The following is a 22065-nucleotide window of genomic DNA, read 5'->3' as shown; positions in this document are numbered from 1 at the left end:
AAATATATATTTATATACTTTAATACTGGTCTTACTGTAAAAAAAGGTTTGACGAATCCAAGAACGCTTTAAAACTATGTATCTAAGAGTCAACGTCTAGCTCTATTAAACTAATCTCTAAATGTCAACAACGGTTTTTCTAATTGAAATGCTGTGATTGCTCTGCTTTGGGTTAAGGTGCACCCCTTTCACTTTGGGTCCCCATCTCCTTCTCCAGAGAGCTTGGGCTGGCTGAATGGCTCTCTGCATGAAACTGGGCTGGTGGGAAAATGGGAATGTGGTGATTAAGATTGGGCCTATATGACCTCCCAGCTAAAAATACACTGTTTACTCAAGACCACTGCCAAGAAATTCTGGACTAGGCAGAGGAGAGAGGGAAAAAAGTCATGTTCTGAGATCGGAGGAGGAGGGGGAGGTGTGACAGGAAGTCTGAGTTTGTGTGTGTGTTGTCAGCAAGAAATTTTATGAGAGTGGGTAAAGATGCTTTTTAGTTTGAATGAAGTCATTCTGTTTGTAAAGTTTTACGATGAAAATTAAAGCCTTCCATATATTATATAGTATATGCTCTAAATAGGGCCAGTGTGAGATGGTTGACCCAACAGGACAACATACTTCCAGACACACAATTACCAGAGGCCCACTGCTGCACTCTTCATGCAAACACCTACTCGTTTCATGCATGCCCAAGCTTACACTCACTGGTATAAAGTTACATACATAAATACTGTTCTCTTACTGTCAAGTATCTAGTAGAAAACATTTGAAAAGCATCATGTTTTGACTGTCAAAGACGAGGGAAGGAGTTAATGACAAAGCAGATGGAACAGATTATAAGAGAGATAGTTCTTAAGTGTGCATTTTCATCTGGGTACAGTTAGTACTCAGCCTTGGCCGAGATATGAGAAGGCGAGTAAGGAAAGTAAAAATGAGAATGAAAAAAATCGTGATGGTGTAAGTCAAATCAGGGTGTTAGCTCAGCAGGAGAGAGCAGGCAGCCTGGGACTGTCTGTTGACTGAAAGAGAGACGTTGAATGGTCTCCATGAATAAATTTCACATCTTCACAATCAAGAAAACATAAACATTCCTGCTTTATTGCATGACATTATGTGTCTGTATGAATACAGAAACAAAAACCAAATTGTGATACTTCAAAGAAAATGATTGCCAGCCAAAGTTTGTTTATTTAATAAAGTATGCATGTATGTATGTATGTATGTATGCATGTATGTATACAAGTATGTATGTATGTATACATGTATGCATGTATGTATGTATGTATGTATGCATGTATGTATGTATACAAGTATGTATGTATGTATGCATGTATGTATACAAGTATGTATGTATGTATACATGTATGCAAGTATGAATGTATGTATGTATAGATACAAGTATGTATGTATGTATGTATGTATGTATGTATGTATGTATGCTATATGGAGTGGGAAGAAGAAAACTTATTTAATCCCACCCCCATTTACACATAACATTTTCTCAATGCTTTGCTGCTACATACATATAAAAATAATAACAGTTCACCTTTTCTAATCTAATAAAGATTAAGTTAACATAAATTAAGTGTTTATGCATACAGTGGGGCAAAAAAGTATTTAGTCAGCCACCGATTGTGCAAGTTCTCCCACTTAAAATGATGACAGAGGTCAGTAATTTACATCATAGGTACACTTCAACTGTGAGAGACAGAATGTGAAAAAAAAATCCATGAAGTCACATGGCAGGATTTTTAAAGAATTTATTTGTAAATCAGGGTGGAAAATAAGTATTTGGTCACTTCAAACAAGGAAAATCTCTGGCTCTCACAGACCTGTAACGTCTTCTTTAAGAAGTTTTCTGTCCTCCACTCGTTAACTGTATTAATGGCACCTGTTTGAACTCATTATCTGTATAAAAGACACCTGTCCACAGCCTCAAACAGTCAGACTCCAAACTCCACTATGGCCAAGACCAAAGCGCTTTCGAAGGACACCAGGAAAAGAATTGTAGACCTGCACCAGACTGGGAAGAGTGAATCTACGATAGGCAAGCAGCTTAGTGTGAAAAAAATCAACTGTGGGAGCAATTATCAGAAAATGGAAGACATACAAGACCACTGATAATCTCCCTCGATCTGGGGCTCCACGCAAGATCTCATCCCGTGGGGTCAAAATGATCATGAGAACGGTGAGCAAGAATCCCAGAACCACACGGGGGGATCTGGTGAATGACCTGCAGAGAGCTGGGACCACAGTAACAAAGGTCACCATCAGTAACACACTACAACGGCAGGGAATCAAATCCTGCAGTGCCAGATGTGTTCTGCTGCTGAAGCCAGTGCATGTTCAGGCCCATCTGAAGTTTGCCAGAGAGCACATGAATGATACAGCAGAGGATTGGGAGAAGGTCATGTGGTCAGATGAAACCAAAGTAGAAGTTTTTGGTATAAACTCAACTCGTCGTGTTTGGAGGAAGAAGAATACTGAGTTGCATCCCAAGAACACCATATCTACTGTGAAGCATGGGGGTGGGAACATCATGCTTTGGGGCTGTTTTTCTGCTAAGGGGACAGGACGACTGATCCGTGTTAAGGACAGAATGAATGGGGCTATGTATCGTGAGATTCTGAGCCAAAACCTCCTTCCATCAGTGAGAGCTTTGAAGATGAAACGTGGCTGGGTCTTCCAACACGACAATGATCCCAAACACACGGCCCGGGCAACAAAGGAGTGGCTCCGTAAGAAGCATTTGAAAGTCCTGGAGTGGCCTAGCCAGTCTACAGACCTCAACCCCATAGAAAATCTGTGGAGGGAGTTGAAAGTCCGTGTTGCTCGGCGACAGCCCCAAAACATCACTGCTCTCGAGAAGATCTGCATGGAGGAATGGGCCAAAATACCAGCTACTGTGTGTGCAAACCTGGTAAAGACCTATAGTAATCGTTTGACCTCTGTTATTGCCAACAAAGGTTATGTTACAAAGTACTGAGTTGAAGTTTTGTTATTGACCAAATACTTATTTTCCACCCTGATTTACAAATAAATTCTTTAAAAATCCTGCCATGTGAATTCATGGATTTTTTTTCCCCATTCTGTCTCTCACAGTTGAAGTGTAGCTATGATGAAAATTACTGACCTCTGTCATCGTTTTAAGTGGGAGAACTTGCACAATCGGTGGCTGACTAAATACTTTTTTGCCCCACTGTATATATGTGTTTATAGATACACACACACACACACACACACACACACACACACACACACACACACACACACACACACACACACACACACACACACACACACACACACACACACACACACACACACAGACAGACAGACAGACAGACAGACAGACAGATAGATAGATAGATAGATAGATAGATAGATAACATTTTTATTGACCTGAATATAGGAAGAGGTTTATTTAATTGAAAATTATTTTAAAACATTGGATCGTCTTACAATTGGGGTCTAAGCATTTACACATGGTGATATTTGTCTGGGGTCATTACACGCCCGTAACAGCAGAGGGTGCAGGGCTGTATATTCTCAACAGGAGAAAACAATGGAGACGAAAGGTCCGGAGCAGAGTGGACCAAAAGTGGGCCAAGTTAACAATCTAAGGCAGAGTTATGCCAATTTTAAGATGGCCGTGATCAATTCAGCTGAGGCGTCAAATATTGCATGCATGGATGCATTAGCAGTGAGGGTGACGTTCAATAGGAGGAGCCAGCAGTTGTAGCCATCTGATGGTACACAAGGACTGCAGCAGCATGAGAAGGAGTGAGTACAGCGAAGTCAGAGGACGTCTGTGAATAAAAGCATCATTTGACTTTTGGTTTCACATGTGAGCAAAGTTCTGCTAGCTAGCATTAAAATATTATTTTTGCTCAGTATCATTTCTCAAAATTTCAATAAAAATTGTTTCTTTAAAAAATGATTTTTTTTTTTGTTTTCTTGAAGATTAGTCTTGGAATGGGGGGTTGTCTTATAATCGGGGTTGTCCTATATTCGGGTCAATACAGTGTGTACATACGTATGTATATATACTGTATGTATGTATATATATATATATATATATATATATATATATATATGCATACATACACACACACACACACATATATACATATATATACTTACATATGCATGTATATATGTACATACTTACATATGTATGTATATATGTGTACGTATGTAATTCTTTTGAGCATCATCAGATTTCAAATCTAGTTTCCTCATTCAATTACATTTTAATTTATAACATTTTGAGAGTATGAAATAACTTTTAAACAAGGAAAAATATTAATAAGTTAATTATGTGTTGGTAACAAGGATGTTTGTACTATTTCCATCATGTTCATCAAATCAAAAATAGAAAATTACAGAAGTTACATTAATAAAAGTTAAAATTAACAACATGAATCTTGAAATCATACACGACAGACAACTATCTGTAGCCTTCAACCTTTTATTTGAAGAAAATTGATTTATATATATTTATGACTGGGCTGAGTTAACAATGTGTCATAACATTATCAGGTACACCTTTGTTTTATGGAAAATATTAAAGTCCTTTAATCAGTTTGAGTAAGATCTGATATTTATTTTTAAATGAGTAATATATCTCACCGGTTCTGTAACTGCAAAGACCAAACCAGAGTTGTCTTGCCTGTTGAGCAGGACTTGAACTAAATGGATGTGGCACCACTCTGACCAATCAGAGCCCTGCTAGTCATTTCCTTAACGGAGCAGAACAACTAGGTGTGCCCGCCTGTTAGCCAAGTAATGACCAAGTATGACGTCTTATCTCTCCACTCAGTGTGACGATTCCAGCTGAGCTTTTAACACACTCCCTGCAGAACCAGTAATTAATTTTGCAATGTCGCCCAAGGACACTGCCACCAAACTGTAGAAATGACATGCACACATCCAAGCCACTCCTCCTCTGGGAGTGCTATTAGGGCAGGACTGAATCACACAGTCCAGTCGTCACTTATTCCTCTTCCTTTTTGCCCTTCAGGCCTTAGGAGACACCATGTCCTGCAGGGCTGCATCTAAACGTCTCTGAATTAGCGACTTCCTGAGGCAGTTTGATTCTTGTGGAGAGTTGTTGCAGACCCCAGTCTGCTCATTTGGAGTCTATGATAACGCTATGTGTCAAGCCTTATGACTCATTGCTCGTGAGTCGACAGCAATACGGTAGAGATTGTGGATGAGAGATGGGGCTTGAAGAAGGGATAACGGCAGGGCGCCAAAGATAGAGAGCAGCAGAGCCTGGCTACATCACTATCTGAGATCACAGCCATGCTCCAATAGTCTGGATGGAGTCCTTCATGATTTTCTCCTTATACTGTATCCAGCAGTCACTGTTAAGCCACATCTAAAACTTTACCATTTGGATATGCATCTTGGTTTATTATGAACCACGGCTCTGAGGAATGTGGAAGCTGGACAGACTGTGATCAAGGTTCAGAAGGACATCACAGCTGATTTCAATTTAAAAAAAAAAAACAAATCAGAGTGAAACCTAGAGAATCTGCTTCACTTTTATGCATACACAGAAGCACCATGTGAAATAGTTTGCTGTGGAGAAAATGAAAACTCAAGCCTTTGTAAATACCAGCCTTAGGATACATGTATAAATCTCCAGCGATGAGGGGAAGTTTGCAAGTAAAATGGGAAGTATTGCTTCTGAATTTGAGAGGAGGAAATTTTTCTTACCCATTTGTTCCATTGGCTGTACAAGTTGGCTGAGAAACAGTCACCTCAGCTGGAGTCTGTCAACAGAAGACAAAAAAAAGGGTAAATGGCCGATAATGCAACACAATCAGTAGTCTATCTGAAAGTTGGAGGGATCAGTTAATGGTTTGCCTTCAGAGGCCATGTTATAGCTGTGCATGCAGTTGTTACTGGCAGCTTGAGCACATAGTTGCGCTGTTTCTGTAATTCTTGGCCTGTACTTGCAAGGGGGAAGCTGGTGAGGAGAAATACGGCATGCAAAACAGGCTAATTTGGTTTAAAAGCTCAGAACAGTGATCTTTTGTGCTAAAGCTGCATGCACCCCAATTTTCACACGTTAGAAAACTTTTAATTCAGACTGGTCATTTATCGAGGAAGGGCAACCTCAAAATAACCTCATTCGTGTTTAAATCCACAAGCTAATGGGAAACGACTGCAGGTTTGACAAAGAGATCTCTGCATGGGATGTATATAAACAGAATGTTATTTAGTCCAGTTATTGGTGAACCGATGATAATTAAGTTATGAATGAAGTTCCAGTTTATAATCACCAACTGTGTCATTAAGGCAGCAATTCACAGCAAATCCTGTACATTCATTCTAGGAAATGAGTACAGAGAGGACTCCTTTTAATGACTAAACAAGTCCCACTGACAAAGACGAGAAAAAAAAATCTAATTTAGTATTTCTAACAATGACCTTTTCATTCCAGGTCTCTTCTATTAAGTAGAAGATGATTCAGCTTGTAGATTCCCAAACCAACCTTGGAAAACCCCATAGGACATCAGAGCATGCCAGTTTGGACCAGATCCCTGGTGAGAGCAGTGCTGTGTGTCCCCGTGGCCTGGCTTGTTGTCTCTGTGAGCCACAGCCTTGGGCCAGCTCCTGTGGCTGCCCCGGCCCAATTCGGCCCACCTGAAACAGTATCCAGGTCAGCTCTGGGCCCCTCACAGTTCACCCACCACACTTTACTACTGGGCAAACTAACCTAAGTATAGCTGCCGCTCCATGAAAACATTCTACTGAATGGTTTTAGATCCCTCAGAAATAACAAAGCCAACACATAGCGCACTTTTAAAGTTTGGTACTGAATCTACGTTATGTTGTTAGGGCAAACGGGGAAAGGATTTGGGTTTGGATAATAACATTTCATTAATGTTTAACTGTTGACTGTAGTGGGCCAAGCCAAACACGCAAGAACGACTGAACAGTGTTACAAAGTGACTTGTGAGTGAAAGACAGAATGTATGGTAATTCGTCTTGTCTGCCATTAAACATACAGCGAACGTTCTTAGCCAAACCGCAGAAAACAAGTCCGATGGCTATTGCTAAAAACAACAAATCAACCTCAATACTGTCAGCAACAGACAAGCTGTAATTTCAGAATATAAACTGATTATATGATCAATGATAGAAAGAGTAAAGTGGCTAGAGTTGGGATATTTTGAGTCCTTCAATTCACAGGAAAAAGAAAACTTTCCAACAGAATAAATGGGCTGTGGGGTGGGAAACAAAGATAGCGTGCGACGCAGAGCTCTGGCACCACAGCTCCCCTTGGACGGGCAGAGGATGAATCACTCAAAACTACAGCAGAGTTTGAAGGGAAAGAGGGAAAAGATGGCGTGATGTGTTTGTTTCGTGGCCGACTTCCGCTCTGGCTTTCCAGTCTACTCTCTTGCTCTCTTTCTTTTTCCCTTCAGCTCTCCTGGGAGGCTGAGTAAACAGGAGGAAATGCTTGGGCTCAGCTAGTGTCGGCCTGAGGACCAGATGTGTGGCCTAAAGGTGGTGAGGCAGAGACGAAACGGAAACCAAATATAAACCAGCGTACCATGACACCTCTAAAGGCAAAGGGCAGTAGTCACGGTTAACGAGATCCAACCTCACCGACGCTGGACTGTGCCCGATTGTTCTAAGAACAAACCCTAAAGAGGAGCTCCGATTCACATTTACAACTGCCAAGGCTTTCACATTGTGTGGCAGCATTTTATGAGTAAACTTGACCCTGACACCCCATAAAAATAAGGAAAAGTTTCAAATAAAACAAATGAAAGAAGAGTGAATGACATGTCCTGTCCAAAAGTGAGTGCCAAGGTGTCCCAACACTGGAAGCATTCAGCTCAGAGACTATTTGGGCAGCTGCTAAAGAGCAGTTTCTTTGAAAGAGGTCTGTAAACACGAAGGGAAAAGGTTCTGACATGGACTTGTGTTCCTAAGAGCCAAACCTAGACATGTGCCAGCTCTGACTCATAACTTCAACTTCACTAAAAAGAGTTGTGGCCAAGAACACTGTGCCACGATGGTTTGGGTCCTCTGGATGCCACATATCATGGCATCCTCCGGCAACATGTTGGCAAACATTGCTGCTTGTGGTGAGAATGTGAAAGTCCCTGGGAGAGAGACTCCATCCGTTTTGTGGGTCACTGTAGACATCCTTGGAAAGAGGCCTACTAAATGAAGTAGATCTGTGTCATGAAGCACACACATACACATGTATCAGGGCAGCGGAGAAAGTCTCACCCACTGACTCAAAAATGAACAAAGCTCTAGATCGGGGTGTCAAACTCACTTTAGCTCACGGGCCACATTGAGGGAAATCTAGTCCCAAGTGGGCCGGACCGGTAAATTAAAAACAACTTCAGATTGTTTTCTTTGTTTTAATACAATCAATATAAAACAAGGCTGGAGCCTGAGGACAGTGTATCCAAAATAGTACAAGTACAACACCTGAAGTGTGCTTGAAAATTTGGGAAAAAAAATAAAAACCTTAATAAATAAATAAAACATTCCTTAGTGATTCAAAGAGCTTACAGATCACATGGCTAGATCAGTTTCATGCAGCGCTTAAAGTGTATTTGACTCATTTTACTTAACATCTTTTAGCTTTCACCAGCACATCAATATCAGAAGTCACATCCTGAGTGGCGGCCAACTTCAGGATGTGATTCAAGTTCTTGTGTGAGCCTTGAGCGCAGCTTTGTTTTATTTATACTCATTACAGAGAAAAATTGCTCACAAAGATAAGTTTATTTTCACTCTACATTGTAAAGTATGAAAATAAAGTGTACACAGCCATCTCGCGGGCCGGATGTAACTTGCTTGTGGGCCGGATCCGGCCCGCGGGCCGCATGTTTGACACCCCTGCTCTAGATTAAAAGCTTTGTTTTAATAAATTCCACCATGGCGATCACAAAATTGTGTTTAAGTCTATCAAACTCCTTCAGTTGACTTAAATGAAAGCAAAAATCTGTACGTTATACTCCTACAATGGAGGATTTGTGATGCACAACAACTTTTCAGGGCTGAGACTGACCAGCTGAGGATACAGTCTTTGGTTTAGATAACTCCCAAATAGAAATGGAAAAGCATCAACTACTAAGAATGACAGAAATGTCTACAATAGACGACTGGCACGAATCAACAGGAGACACAATTTTCTAAAGTATATCAAATGACTCAAAACCTCAGTCATGCTTGGGTGTATTTATCGTGCGTTTTCTTCAACCAAAGGAATGGTTCCCTGTTTATCATAGCTCGACTAAACCCCTTAAATTACAGGAGTAAAATGATTGCTTCCATTTAGAAGTGATCTGATAAGTCAAACAAGCAACACGACAGAAAACAGATTTATATCACAAAGATTAAAAGAGGCAGCGGAGGAATTTATGGCTCAACGCAAGGCAGTTTATATTCATAAATACCACAGAGCATAAATCGATAGGAGACTATTCTGCAAAGCAACACAATAATAAAGGGGTAGAAACTATTTAAAGGCAATGAAAATGTTCCTAAATTTAATGTGACACTTTAACTTAATCAGTATTTTACTAGCGTTTGTAACCTTGAACACAATCAAGTTGATTGGAGACAAAGATAAATCAGAAAATGTCCTATTTGACTACCACTTCATTACATTGCGTATAAATAAATGGTAATGTATTTGTATAGCGCCTTCTTATAGGGTTCTACAACCCCCCAAGGTGCTTCGCACACCCATTCACACACACAACCCATACGCTGATGATGATGCGCTACGATGTAGCCACAGCTGCCCTGGGGACAGAGGCGAGGCCTGCTGAACACAAGCCCCACAAGTACCGCCGACCACCACCAGCAGGTAAGGTGGGTTAAATGTCTTGCCCAAGGACACAACAGGATCTAGTTCCAGGATCGAACCTGCAACCTTCCGATTACTGGACAACCTGCTCTACCTCCTGAGCTACAGCCGTCCCAAATAATAACATACAACTGATTTAAGTTTTGTGCAACGTTTTATTTTCTACACATAAGCTACACCACCAACAGGGAGTTTCAGCTCCTCAGATTTGTATCTGTTCGTGACATCACTGAAGTTACTATCAGTTCGATCTTCAACGACTGAATCCTTAATCTCAGAATTTTGCGCAATGAATAACAAACTTTTTTTTCTAATCCAGTTGCAAGTTAGTTGCACACACGGTCACATATGTAAAGATACGGAATGTCATACTACACTGCGAAAAAAACAACTCGGCAGGAAAGCAAATGCACCCATTTTTAGCTACGCTTCCATGACAATTTGGTTATGACGCAGGAGTTGGACTAGACAGCCGAGGCCATCCTTATCTTCATCTTTGAGAGAATAAAGTTGTTTGAGCAAGATCAACAAAAAGCTCTTGTCTGGTAAACATTTTAATGTGAGATCCCAAGAGGAGATGAGGTTGCATTTTAATGAGGGATTTGGGAAATATGACAGTAAAAGTATCTGATAGGATCACTTTAGAAGACTGATCTGGGATTGATTATGAGTTGGATTCCTTAGACCCCTGATGGCCAGCCAGATGGTACATTAAGATATAGAAAGTGTGCTGTTACAAACCAACACCTCACCGAAGAGCCCCGAGCAGCAGATGTTGCCCTTATCTGGGGGATGTTGGTGCAGTTAGGTTTCTGTTGAGCCAAACAACTGTGTAAACTTATCTGTTCAGAACGTTTCCATGCAAATGTTCCTGCAGCCACACTGGTCGTTTGCAAGCGAGTATATTAGGGGTAGACCGATATATGTCAGTTGATATATCAGGCCGATATTTACAGTTTTTTATACATCGGCATAAGCCGATAATTGTCCTTAATAAAGCCGATTTAAAGTCAGGCACATCCTCGGGCAGCACGGTGCTGCTGCAGATTTTGATTTAAATGTATTTTTATGTTCACTAATAATATCTGCACAAGAAACACACTAAATTAACTTTATAGGTGTCTGACTATAACACCGATCAATGCACAAAGTTAAGATTTAACAGTTTGTTAAATTCAGAGCTCAAAAACAGATTCAACTTTGTGCACCAATTGATGTTATTAATGATATTTTATCATGACAATAAGTTGGAAAATGTCTAGATATCAGCCATGAAAATCGGCAGTTAATGTTGTCCATCGGCTGACTGTGTTTCCTACCATCAGCATCGGTAGAAAAACCAGCATCGACCTCTACTGCATATATATCAAAAAGCTAGCAGAATGTAAGTGAATGTGGCTTAGCTATCTCCTCTCAGATGCCTTTTTTAAATAAATGAGTAAACACTAGTGAATCAGCGAAGACACTGTACATAAACAGATGTTCTACCAAAAGAGCCTACCTCATCTAGAGGCAACAATACCCCTCACAAGTGGGTGGACAATGCTGAACTCACTGCGCCTGATCAGATGACTAACATTACAGAGAAGACAAGGCCACAGTCTTATTTGAAAATGAGCGGATGGAGGCAAAGCACACAGGATCAGTTCAGCTCACCGAGTTTTACAGCTTGCATCAGAGCATGTGTGTGTGTGTGGGGGGGGGGCTGGGGGGGGGGGATTGCTCAATGTTGCCTAAGCTTGAGAGATCTGTGCAGAAAAGCTGAACGTGAAAAACTGAGCACCCTGAAAGCCAAATAAAGCCTCGGATTGAGAAACCACGTGTTAACACCGGTTAGAAACATCTGCATTTCTTATCATCATGAAGGGCCGATGTTTACTTTTCACGTGCAATCATTGTTAAATCAGTATCTGTGTGCTCGGACAAAACCACACATGCAACTAATCTAAATGTATAAAGGAAGTGCAAAGAGCAGCATTACAAATGTGGATACGGTACATTATTGGCTTTCGTCGTTTTCAGGTTAAATGAGCGGTAAGCAGGAAAAAAGAGCAGGTGGAGATTATTTTTACCCGTCCATTGGGGGTCAAGTCCTCCTTGTTGCGCAACTCAAAAGACTCTTCCTCCTCCTTTTCCCCATAGTCCCGTCCCAGCAAACTGAAGCCCTGCCTGCAGCACAGAAACCAGCAAACTCCTTGCAAAGGCATTCAAATACGGTTAAGCGTGTCGTTTTCTGCTATCCAGGTCGGTGGGGTCCACGTTCACGCCGAGTCCAGGAGGAGTTGGGGGTGGGCACACCGGGAGTGCGCTCCCCATAGAGATCCCAGAAGGACGAAGGGAAGCCTGTCCTGTCCTCTCCTGTCTGCTAAACTAAATCAGTATCTTTAGCCGATAGCAGTCATAGTCCAACCACAAGAAGGGATTCAGGAGGAAATCCTTCACATCATCCGCTACGCTCGTTCGCAAAACTTCATAACAACACCTAGTCACCAATAAAAGACCCAAAATGTCAGTGTTCTGAGCCAGAGCTGCGTGTTTTAAAGTGACAGCATCTTCCTCACGTGTACTGTAAAGGAAACACCTCTGTCTGCTCAGCGCTGTCTGACTCCGGAGTTTGAACAAAAGCGTGCTGCAGCTGGGTCAGGATGGTGTGGGAGCTAAGCCACGCCTACCAACCTACACTCTAAAACGTGATTGGGCGAGAGCAGACACTCCCCACGGAGACACGCCCACACGACACGCCCCTCTCCTCTGACAGCCCGCGCGTCCCTGGGCACTGACAGCATTTATTCTTGTTTAATCAAGCAGGAGTCCCTCGATTTCACAGCATCTTTCCTTTAGTTTGGACTTTACATGATGCTCCTGTCCTTTAGGCGCTTGGTTTGATCTAAAACGTTTCCTTATAGGTGTAGAAGTGTAAAAATGGCGTTCCATTGAGCAGAACCTTCTAAAAGCCAACATAAACAATAGTTATATTGTTTATTTACAGTTCGTTTATGTTTTTATTGAAAACTCGGTGACTCGTTTAGCTCCAAAACCACAAGAATTTAAAGTCATCTTACAGACTGAATTTAAACACGTCATCTAATTTCTGTCTGACTGATCATTGCTGAACAAAATTATTGAATTGACTCTCTGATTCTAGTTTCTATTGTCTGGATATTTAAAGATCAATATTTTTCTGTGATTTGTTACTAATAACCTTTTTAAGTGCAGTGCTGACTGAGCTGCTGCATGTCTGCAGGGCACTCTAAATTATCTTTGCCTTTTGCATAAAAGCTAAATATCAGCGGTGTGACACGTTTAGACTATTTACTTCAACTTTTTTTCTTACAAGTTTATAAATAAGAGTCTTGTTTAGTTGTTTTATATTACATGAACACTCAGCACCCCTGCAAACAAACAACGTTACATGGACGTGCAAATCATGTCTATATTGAGTCTGCCGGTCCAGACCACGTCTGTAGGACGTCCAGACTAGGTCTTTGCACAGTGGGACAGGTGCTGCCATGTGTGCAAGGTACAGGTGTATGACTGATGAGCTGTATGTGCTAGAATGACCAACATCAGCAGACTGATTGATTTCCAAAAACTGGGACTTCATTCCACTGTAAAATAGGACCAAATTGAAGACGAAGAGCCAAGTGCGGATGGATATTCCATAGGTTCCTCTTAGTGAAAAATTATGTGTAACATGACCAGTATGCGTTTGTTTGAGTGTTCAATCATCCAATCTACCAAGCGATTCAGAACAAGAGTTAATACCAATAAGAAATATCACAAGGGTCTTTGGTTTGTTTTTGTGGGGCACAGCCCACAAAATGAGCTGTTACTCATGACACAAATGCATAACCCTCACAAGTTGTACCTCATTAGAAAAGTAACTAATCAGGTTTTTCAACAATGCAGGATTTTGCCAAGAAGCGCTAGAATAACAATGAGATTTCTGCTTCAGGTGGGTATGTCACGCTTGTCTAGATTTATTGGGGTGATCGTTCTTGGAAAATACCTGAAAACGTGTGAGTGCCAAGCAAGGAAACGATTTTGATGTCAAAAGTGTGTGTGTGTGTGTGTGTGTGTGTGTGTGTGTGTGTGTGTGTGTGTGTGTGTGTGTGTGTGTGTGTGTGTGTGTGTGTGTGTGTGTGTGTGTGTGTGTGTGTGTGTGTGTGTGTACTTCAGGCAACTTTACTCTTATCTGTGAGGATTGGAATCATATGTTTGAGAACTCTTTTGCTGTAAAAGTTTTATCTGCTTTATCATGTTTTTTTTCTGCAAAGGGAGCTACACGTCTCCTCTCCCTCCAGTCAGCTCATGCGTCCCCGGACCGAAAAATAAAAAGCATGCAAATGAACACAGAGCTATAAAAGTTATTATAGTTATCTCGTCCGCTTTGCCTTACGCCCTGAATGACGCACATGTTGTACTTCAATTTAAATGATAAACGGTTATGTTTGTTTTAACGATGTTTGTCACATACTTAAAGATTTATTTGCTTGCACAAAGTCATAATTAAAAAGACTACAAATCAGGTGTTACTTTATATAGCACCCTGTCAAGATGAAAATCCATCCATCTTGTGAACCCGCTTGTCCACGCAGGGTGGGGGGTGGGGGTGGGGGGGTGGGGGGGGGGGGCTGGTGCCCATCTCCAGCGGTCAATGGGCATTCAGGTGAGGTACACCCTGGACAGAGAGCCAGTCCATCGCAGGGCAACACAGACACACAGGACAAACACTCACGCACAGACACACACACACACACACACACACACACACACACACACACACACAGACCAATCAACCTAACAGTCATGTTTTTGGACTGTGGGAGAACCCACGCATGCACAGAGAGAACATGCAAACTCCATGCAGAGAGATCCCAGGCCAGGAGGCGAACCCAGGACCTTCTTGCTGCAAGGCAACAGCTCTATCCACTGTGCAGCCCAAGATGAAAATCACGAGGCGCTTCACAAAAACAAAACAAAAAATTAAAGTATAAAAAAGCTTTCCAAGCATTATTAAAAATATGTTTAAAATGTTTAAATATTATGTCACCGCAGAATCTCCTCTCCCCAGCTACATGGACAGATTTACAGTGGCTTAATGCTCCGTCTTTTGTCCTAGAAGGATGCAAAGCACTGTAAACTCAGCCATTTTTCTTCTTCTCCTCCTTGTCTAGTTTGATGATGCAAATCTTGCGACGAGCCTGCTACGTCTTTTCACACAAAACCTAAAATAAATGTTGCCACTTGTCGAAAATAAGCGCTTTCTTTGACAGTGTGTCTTTAAAATTCACAAACATCATGTGAAATCCATGGCACACATCAGACTGGATCAGAAAATAACTTTTATCCCTCCATAGACCCTCATTCTTTGACAGTGAGCGGCGTATGGACTGGAAGTAGATGCGCTTGACTTATGGGAAAAAGGTACATGTCTCCGCTCTAAACCCGTCTTATTCAGCCCTAGTCACATTTGTGCTTCTTTTCTTCTTCTATATCTGGTCATTTCCTGTTTCTGCTTCACACAGCTCAGAAGAGCCTTCAGCCACTGATCCTCTCTCCAAAGCTTGACCGTCTGTTTTATCCAGTTCGCCAGTTTATCCAGTGTTACTTGTTGCAAGTTTCTACTGTTTGCCTGATTGTCTCTTGACTCATCTCAGATAACTGCAAGTCACACAGTTGCACTTACTTGCATTTAGCTGACAAAGGTCGCAAGAAAATATAGGTGTGATCGTGTGAACTGACAATTTGGGGTTTCTTCCAACAACTTGCAGCAAAGCTTGCACAAATCAGTTTGCAAGAGACGGTTCTGATGAAGTTGCACCAGCTGCTTTCCGTCTCTGCAGAATCTCTCTCCAGGCCAGACCCTCCCTGTCCTCCCCCATATCCCAAAACAATACGCTTGAGGCCCATGCTCCCGCAGACCTGCAGGAACATATGTTTTATTTTTAGAGCTCAATCCCTCAGCCCACATTAGTTACGTTAAAAAAGAGTAGAAACCCATTTTTAGTTTCTGAAAGAACTACAGTTAGTGCCACCAGCAAACGTATGATAATACAAATCCTAAATATCAGTAAAGCTCAATGAATGAAGCACCTGGAAAAAGACGATTTTCTTCTTTCAACCTGCTCCTCATCCTCTGTCCCTGTCTTTCCCTCTTTCCAGGAGATGACACATGATGCTCAGTTTGCGCACGCGCGCGCACACACACACACACACACACACACACACACACACACACACACACACACACACACACACACACACACACACACACACACACACACACACACACACACACACACACACACACTCATTGCAAGACAACCTGATATGCGGGCCATTGCCAGGCAATGGATCAGGAGTAGGGCGGATGATTTGGTAAATTCTCCAGTGTGAACATGAGGTAGGTTGGCTGCTAAAACACGAGATACCGAACAAAGGGAACAAAGTGTGAATCCGGCAAAACAGCTTGTGATGTGACGTAGCTGAATGCGGCCACTCTCTGAAACGTGTCTGGATTTGTTTTACAGAATCAAAACATTAAAGAAAATAAATGTTTTGTTGTGAAAGTAAATTGTCTGACAAAAAAAAAAAGTTCAACTTTCTGTTCGCTCAAAGGTTTCTACAAGCTGACAAAAAATATGAATAATAAACACTAATGGTGCATGTCAGTTTGATTGGAGGCAGAGAAGAGAGAAGCACTTCTCTCTTTCTGTACTTCTCTGTGTCCTCTGAGTCTCGGCCTGGAGGATTGAGTTTCACTGCAGCCCACATCACAGCCAGACCCTCCTGTTGGTGAACCAAGCTGACTGTCAACAGAGAGGGTTGTGAGGTCTGGACTGCCAGAAAAACTGCTTGCATGGATTTCTTTTGGGTGGTTTCTATTTTTCTTTTCTCCTTTTGCATGTTCTCTGAGTGATGATCGATCACGAGAACAGCAGAGCGTTTTTTGCTTTTAACGTTTCGCTGTTAGACTCAACAAGAATCTAAAGAAAGCAGTCCTGTCGTTGGCCATCGAGTGCCTCTTTAGAAGTCAGGTCCAAGGTGAAAGCTTATCTGACAACCTCAAATGAGGGATTTAGGAGAGGAACCGAGCCCCGGTGACCCTCACCATGACTCAGAGAGGATTTCCTCCTCCCCGTGCTGCTGCGGTCACACCCCTTCTGTCACTAGTCCAGTGTGTTTAGGTCCAACCAAAGTTTAGACTATAGGTTTGTGAACAGAGGAGCTGCTATTGGCCAGTGTAATGGGATATGGCCACTGCAAAGCTCTTTAACCACAACACCGCTTGACCCGAAGCTCCGTCTGTGAAACATCCATCCATGCACGAGAGAGTTTATGTGGAAAAAAGAAAAGATTTACAAAGTTAATTAAATGAAAGATTAAGTCGGTGAAATATTTGCTGCAGGATCTTGTTACAGGACACGTGAATCAGAGACGTTCGCAGCAGGGCTCACATCCACATCATGTCAGGAATCTTGTCTCTTCCTGTTCTTTGGCTGCTGGGACACTGTCCAGCAGATGGGGAGGGGAGGTGTGTGTGCAACTCGGGCTTTGGGTACATCTGTTCCTGGAGATGTGCGGCACACATGAGTGTGTCAGTAGCAGGCCAGGAGAGGGAAAGCAGCTTCAACTTGTGACCCCCTCACCCCAGTTAACCCCCCACATTCCACATTCTCTACATCACATCGACCATTCAAAGTCTGGAGTTTTAGTACAACAGCTTGATCTATAAACTGCCTGCAGAGCGTGTGCAAGAGGTGAATAATGTGTTGCAATGAGGGTTCTCAGGTTTTAAGAGAATGAGTGACACTCTATACTTCAGGCATCTGTTGTGAGTACAGTTACACCATGAATCCATTATTAACTGCACTTTAGTTGGAATCCTAGCTGAGCAGACAGAATGGGTAAGGAGTGACGTGTTCCTGCGTTTGGATTTAAATATATTTTAAAGTGAATCATTCAAAGTTTGTGGGTAGTGACAGACATACTTGGAATGACGAGATAATAGATTTATTACATGCTCTTAAACATGCTTCCTAAATACCTGAGCCTGAACTGTAATCAACCTGCTGACATTTAGGAAGCAAAATTCTTCTGCAAATAGAGAGAGAAAAAAAAAGGAGCAGATTCAAACCAGAAATCTTGTTTTCGTCAGATCAGAGTGTGCAGTGTTCAAACCGAATCAGGCCGATGAAAAGGTGATGAAGATGCTTAATCGTCCAGAACAGAGAATCAGCAGAAGGAGCTGAAAGCAAAGCTGGGAGGATAGACGCAACAAGAGGCCGTGCAAATAAACAGCAGCGATGTGCCCTCGTATTGTCTGGTATGTTTACATCAAAAACAAGCAGAAATGTAAGATTTTCCATGAAACAAACGCTTAACATTTATATAAAGTCAGTGGACCTGATAATTAACCTGAGGGTCAGAACTGTTTCTGATGGTAACTTAGTAAGTTAAACGCTGTGAAGGGCAAGGATAACGTATTGACAGTTAGGGAAGCTGGGCAGAGAGCCAGAGTCCTTCAGCTATTTTTAGGATGCTGAGTGTGTGAAAGTACACTGAATGCAAACTTGATGACACTTTGCCAAAATCTGAACCCGTTCCAGATCTAACGTGACTGCTCTCTTTCTCTGTCTGGGTTAGGGTTAGGTCTGCGTGTGTGTGTGTGTGTGTTGCATGTTTGTGCAAAGGTGAGTGTTGGCCAGGGTCAGCGGTAAACATGTGCCTCCTGGCAAGTATGCCGAACTGAGTGCACGTATTTACGTGTGCATCATAAAAGTGATTGGTGGTCACCACAGAGATGTGCATGTCAGAGGGGTATGCCGTCCCTGTGTGACTGAAAGCAGTCGTGTGCTTGTGTCCTATGTTTAGATGTCATCCCTGAGAGCAGCGCTCACCAGTACAAGCTGGATAATTACTGAACGTGTAAAAAAATGTGGCCGCTGCTTTACCTCAGTCTGCCCAGCAGCCTTTTACAAATCAGCTGAGAAGGCTTCAGCTCCCTGGTTTTGTCTGAAAGTGTGTACATAGCTGTCTTTCCTGAGAAATCCACCAGAAAACAGATTCGTGTGATCCTGTGGAGTCGTCCACACTTGGGACATTTGTTGTAAACAGAAAAACTCAAGTTTATATGCAAGGAAAGCTGATTTTCCAGATAAATTATCTGGTTAGAACATTTTCTACTCTTTAAATGAATTAAACTTCAGTACAAACATAATTTAGCACGACAAACAAGGATTTTTGTAACTTTAAGTGGGTGGAATGGAAATAAAGACACTGAAGCTTTTTTCTTTTTTCTTTTTTGTAAAACCACCAAACAATGGAACAAATGAACTAAAGGAAAAGCAACCTATACATCACTCCAACAGGTTTTAACTATCACAACCATTCTGCATTATTCCAGTACTCGTCACACAGCACGCGCCCTGAGAACGTTAGATTATCCCTTTCGTGTTCAACAATGCATTTCACAACACAGACGTGTGTGTGTGTGTGCGTGCGTGTGTGTGTGTGTGTGTGTGTGTGTGTGTGTGTGTGCTGTCTCATGTTTCCTTCAGGGCTTGATCCAGGCTGTTGCTAGGTGCTGTGACCTCCAAGAGCAACATTAAGAGAGGGTGAATCGTGCAAGGAGGAGTTAGGCTGTATTTTATTTCCGCACCTCCCCCCTACTCCAAACGCCCACTGTACACCACAGTGTTCCCTTGGGTCTGGCCTGTGGCTGAGCTTGTTCACTAATGGTTCATCATCAGGAACAGTACACTTTTTAGTCACAACTAATGACCCCCCCCCCCCTCCTCCTTTTTTAGTCTTAACTGAAGGAAACAGATAAGTCTACGACTGATTGAGGCAGGACGTGCAATTTCTGTTTGTTGCTGGTAAAAGTTTAAGCATTAAACCATAGATACAGTAGATTGGGATAAATAGCCCTCCCTTCCATTAGCTGCCCATCCAACCCCCACCCCTCCTGCACTGCAAGTGGATTGGGGCCCAGCTTTGCAGGGACAAGATGTTCTTGGACTTCCCTTCCAGAGGTACTTTACTGGAGCTAAACTCCAAGGACCAGAGCCGGGGAAGAATACATTTTGTCTCGCCAAATATCTCAGTGTGTGTGCATGCATAACAAATTGTGCTGCCGAAGAAACTGTCTGGAACTTCTAAGAAAAGCAGGCCGAACGCTGTGCTGCAATCATTTCAATGGGATTTTTCAGCCAGATGTGAAGAAACCCATTTAGCTATTGCTTAGTGAACACCAACACAGACACAAAGCTGTTTATCCAACCTGACCACCTTCTACTTGGTCTCTGGCCACAACCTTTATCATCCTCACTCACCATCTTTCCAGCTGCAACTGTCATTCGCCAGAGTCAGCGGCTCGCTTCAAACAAAGCCCAAGGCAGAGCAACAAAAGAGAGAAGACAGTGGGCAAACAAACTAGCAGCAGACTAAATAACTGTGGGTTGTTTGGTGTGTGTGTGTGTGTGTTTGAGGGAAACACAATCAAGTGGTGTGTGTGCGCCACTGGCTGCAGCTATGAACTTCTATGTGTGTGTGCTCACGTTGGCAGCAAACATTAGAGACAAAAGTGTTTCAGTTCTGCAGCTGTTGTTGGTATTTAAACCTAATGCAGGTGTCTGAGCGGTTGTCTTTGTGGAACTGTCGTGTGTCTGCCGGGTCTTTTCTGCACATAAATCAACTTTGGAAATCAATGTAAATGTTGGTTTTTATCAACACAAGTCTGCACGTGTTTCAGAAGGTTTCAGAGCCTGGCGGGTGCATCCCAGTTGTTTTTGACTGGACGCCAAATGATTCAGTGGTCAAGATTAAGCAGAAAAAATAACCTTCATGTGAAGTCAGGTTAACATAATAACAAACTTTGATCTGTGGCAATGATTACATTCAGATTTACCCAAAGACCTCTGGCTTTGGTCTTGGACAGAACCGCGTTACCGAAGTAGCAGAAAAAAAGGACATTAATGAATGAAGTGCAACTGCTTTAACCCTCTGGAGGCAGGCGGTGCAGAATTGCAACGATAAAACCTACCTACCTGGTTACTCCACATACGTATTTCATGAGCATTTTTTAACTGAGAAGTTCCCCTGAAGGACTTAGTTGTTCGTCCTTTTATCAAAACTTATTTTGAGCCTGAGAGGGTTAAAGGTGCAGTATGTAAGAACATAGTGAGAATTTTACAGGTAGAAAATCCTAAGAGTCTAATGTTTCAGTCATTTTGGAAGGAAGGTTATACTGAAACACGTTTCGTATCCAGCTGGCTGTGGCGTATTGTCAGTTATTCTCCTTTCAAAATTCAGTTATTCTCCTTTCAAAACAAAGGAAGGAGGGACGTAACTACTGTTCACCATCAGTGAGTGTGGGGGTGTCATGTCTCCTGCGAGCTGGCTGGAGTGTTTATACACATCTTCAACCTTTCCCTCTCTCTGTCTGTAGTCCCAGCCTGCTTCAAAATGGCCACCATTGTCCCTGTACCCAAATCCTCTACCATCTCCACATTGAATGACTGGCGACCTGTAGTCCTGACCCCCATCGTGAGCAAATGCTTCGAGAAGTTGGTCAGGGGCTTCATCTGCTCTGCACTGCCCGATTCACTGGACCCTCTACAGTTTGCATACCGCCACAACAGGTCCACTGATGATGCCATAGCCCTGACACTCCATGCTGCCCTGTCACACCTGGAGAAGAAGGACACGTATGTGAGAATGCTGTTTGTAGATTACAGCTCAGCATTCAACACCATCGTTCCATCGAAGCTGGACAGGAAACTGCAGGATCTAGGACTGAGCAGCTCCCTCTGCAGCTGGATCCTTAACTTTCTGTCTGACAGACGCCAGGTGGTCAGACTGGGCGGCACCACCTCAACCCCGTCACACTGAACACTGGTGCTCCACAGGGGTGTGTGCTGAGCCCTCTCCTGTACTCACTCTACACCCACGACTGCACGGCCACGTCATTGTGAAGTTTGCGGATGACACCACAGTGGTGGGTCTCATCACCAACGACGATGAGACGGCCTACAGGGAGGAGACCAGCGCCCTGACCCACTGGTGTCAGGACAACCGTCTCACCCTCAACGTCACAAAGACAAAGGAGTTGATAATGGACTTCCGGAGGTGCAGAGGAATACACACCCCCATCACCATCAACGGCGACGCTGTGGAGAGGGTGAGCAGCTTCCGTTTCCTTGGAGTTCATC

At 42.6% G+C, this 22065-nt stretch overlaps 1 protein-coding gene across 1 annotated transcript in view; it reads right to left on the bottom strand.

The window, feature by feature from the left end:
* plekhh3 (pleckstrin homology, MyTH4 and FERM domain containing H3) overlaps positions 1–12277 on the bottom strand; it is a 47535-nt gene extending 35258 nt beyond the window's left edge. The window contains exons 1-2 of the mRNA XM_015948679.3: positions 11923–12277; positions 5719–5774 (exon numbers count right to left, since the gene is read on the bottom strand). Coding sequence (XP_015804165.3) covers positions 5719–5774; positions 11923–12057 — 191 coding nt within the window. The 5' untranslated portion in view covers positions 12058–12277. The remainder of the gene's footprint in view (positions 1–5718; positions 5775–11922) is intronic.
* Positions 12278–22065: the final 9788 nt, after the last annotated feature.

This window comes from Nothobranchius furzeri, chromosome 5 (assembly GCF_043380555.1).
Source record: "Nothobranchius furzeri strain GRZ-AD chromosome 5, NfurGRZ-RIMD1, whole genome shotgun sequence".
Taxonomy (NCBI): Eukaryota; Metazoa; Chordata; class Actinopteri; order Cyprinodontiformes; family Nothobranchiidae; genus Nothobranchius; species Nothobranchius furzeri.
This window is presented reverse-complemented; position numbering and strand designations above follow the sequence as displayed.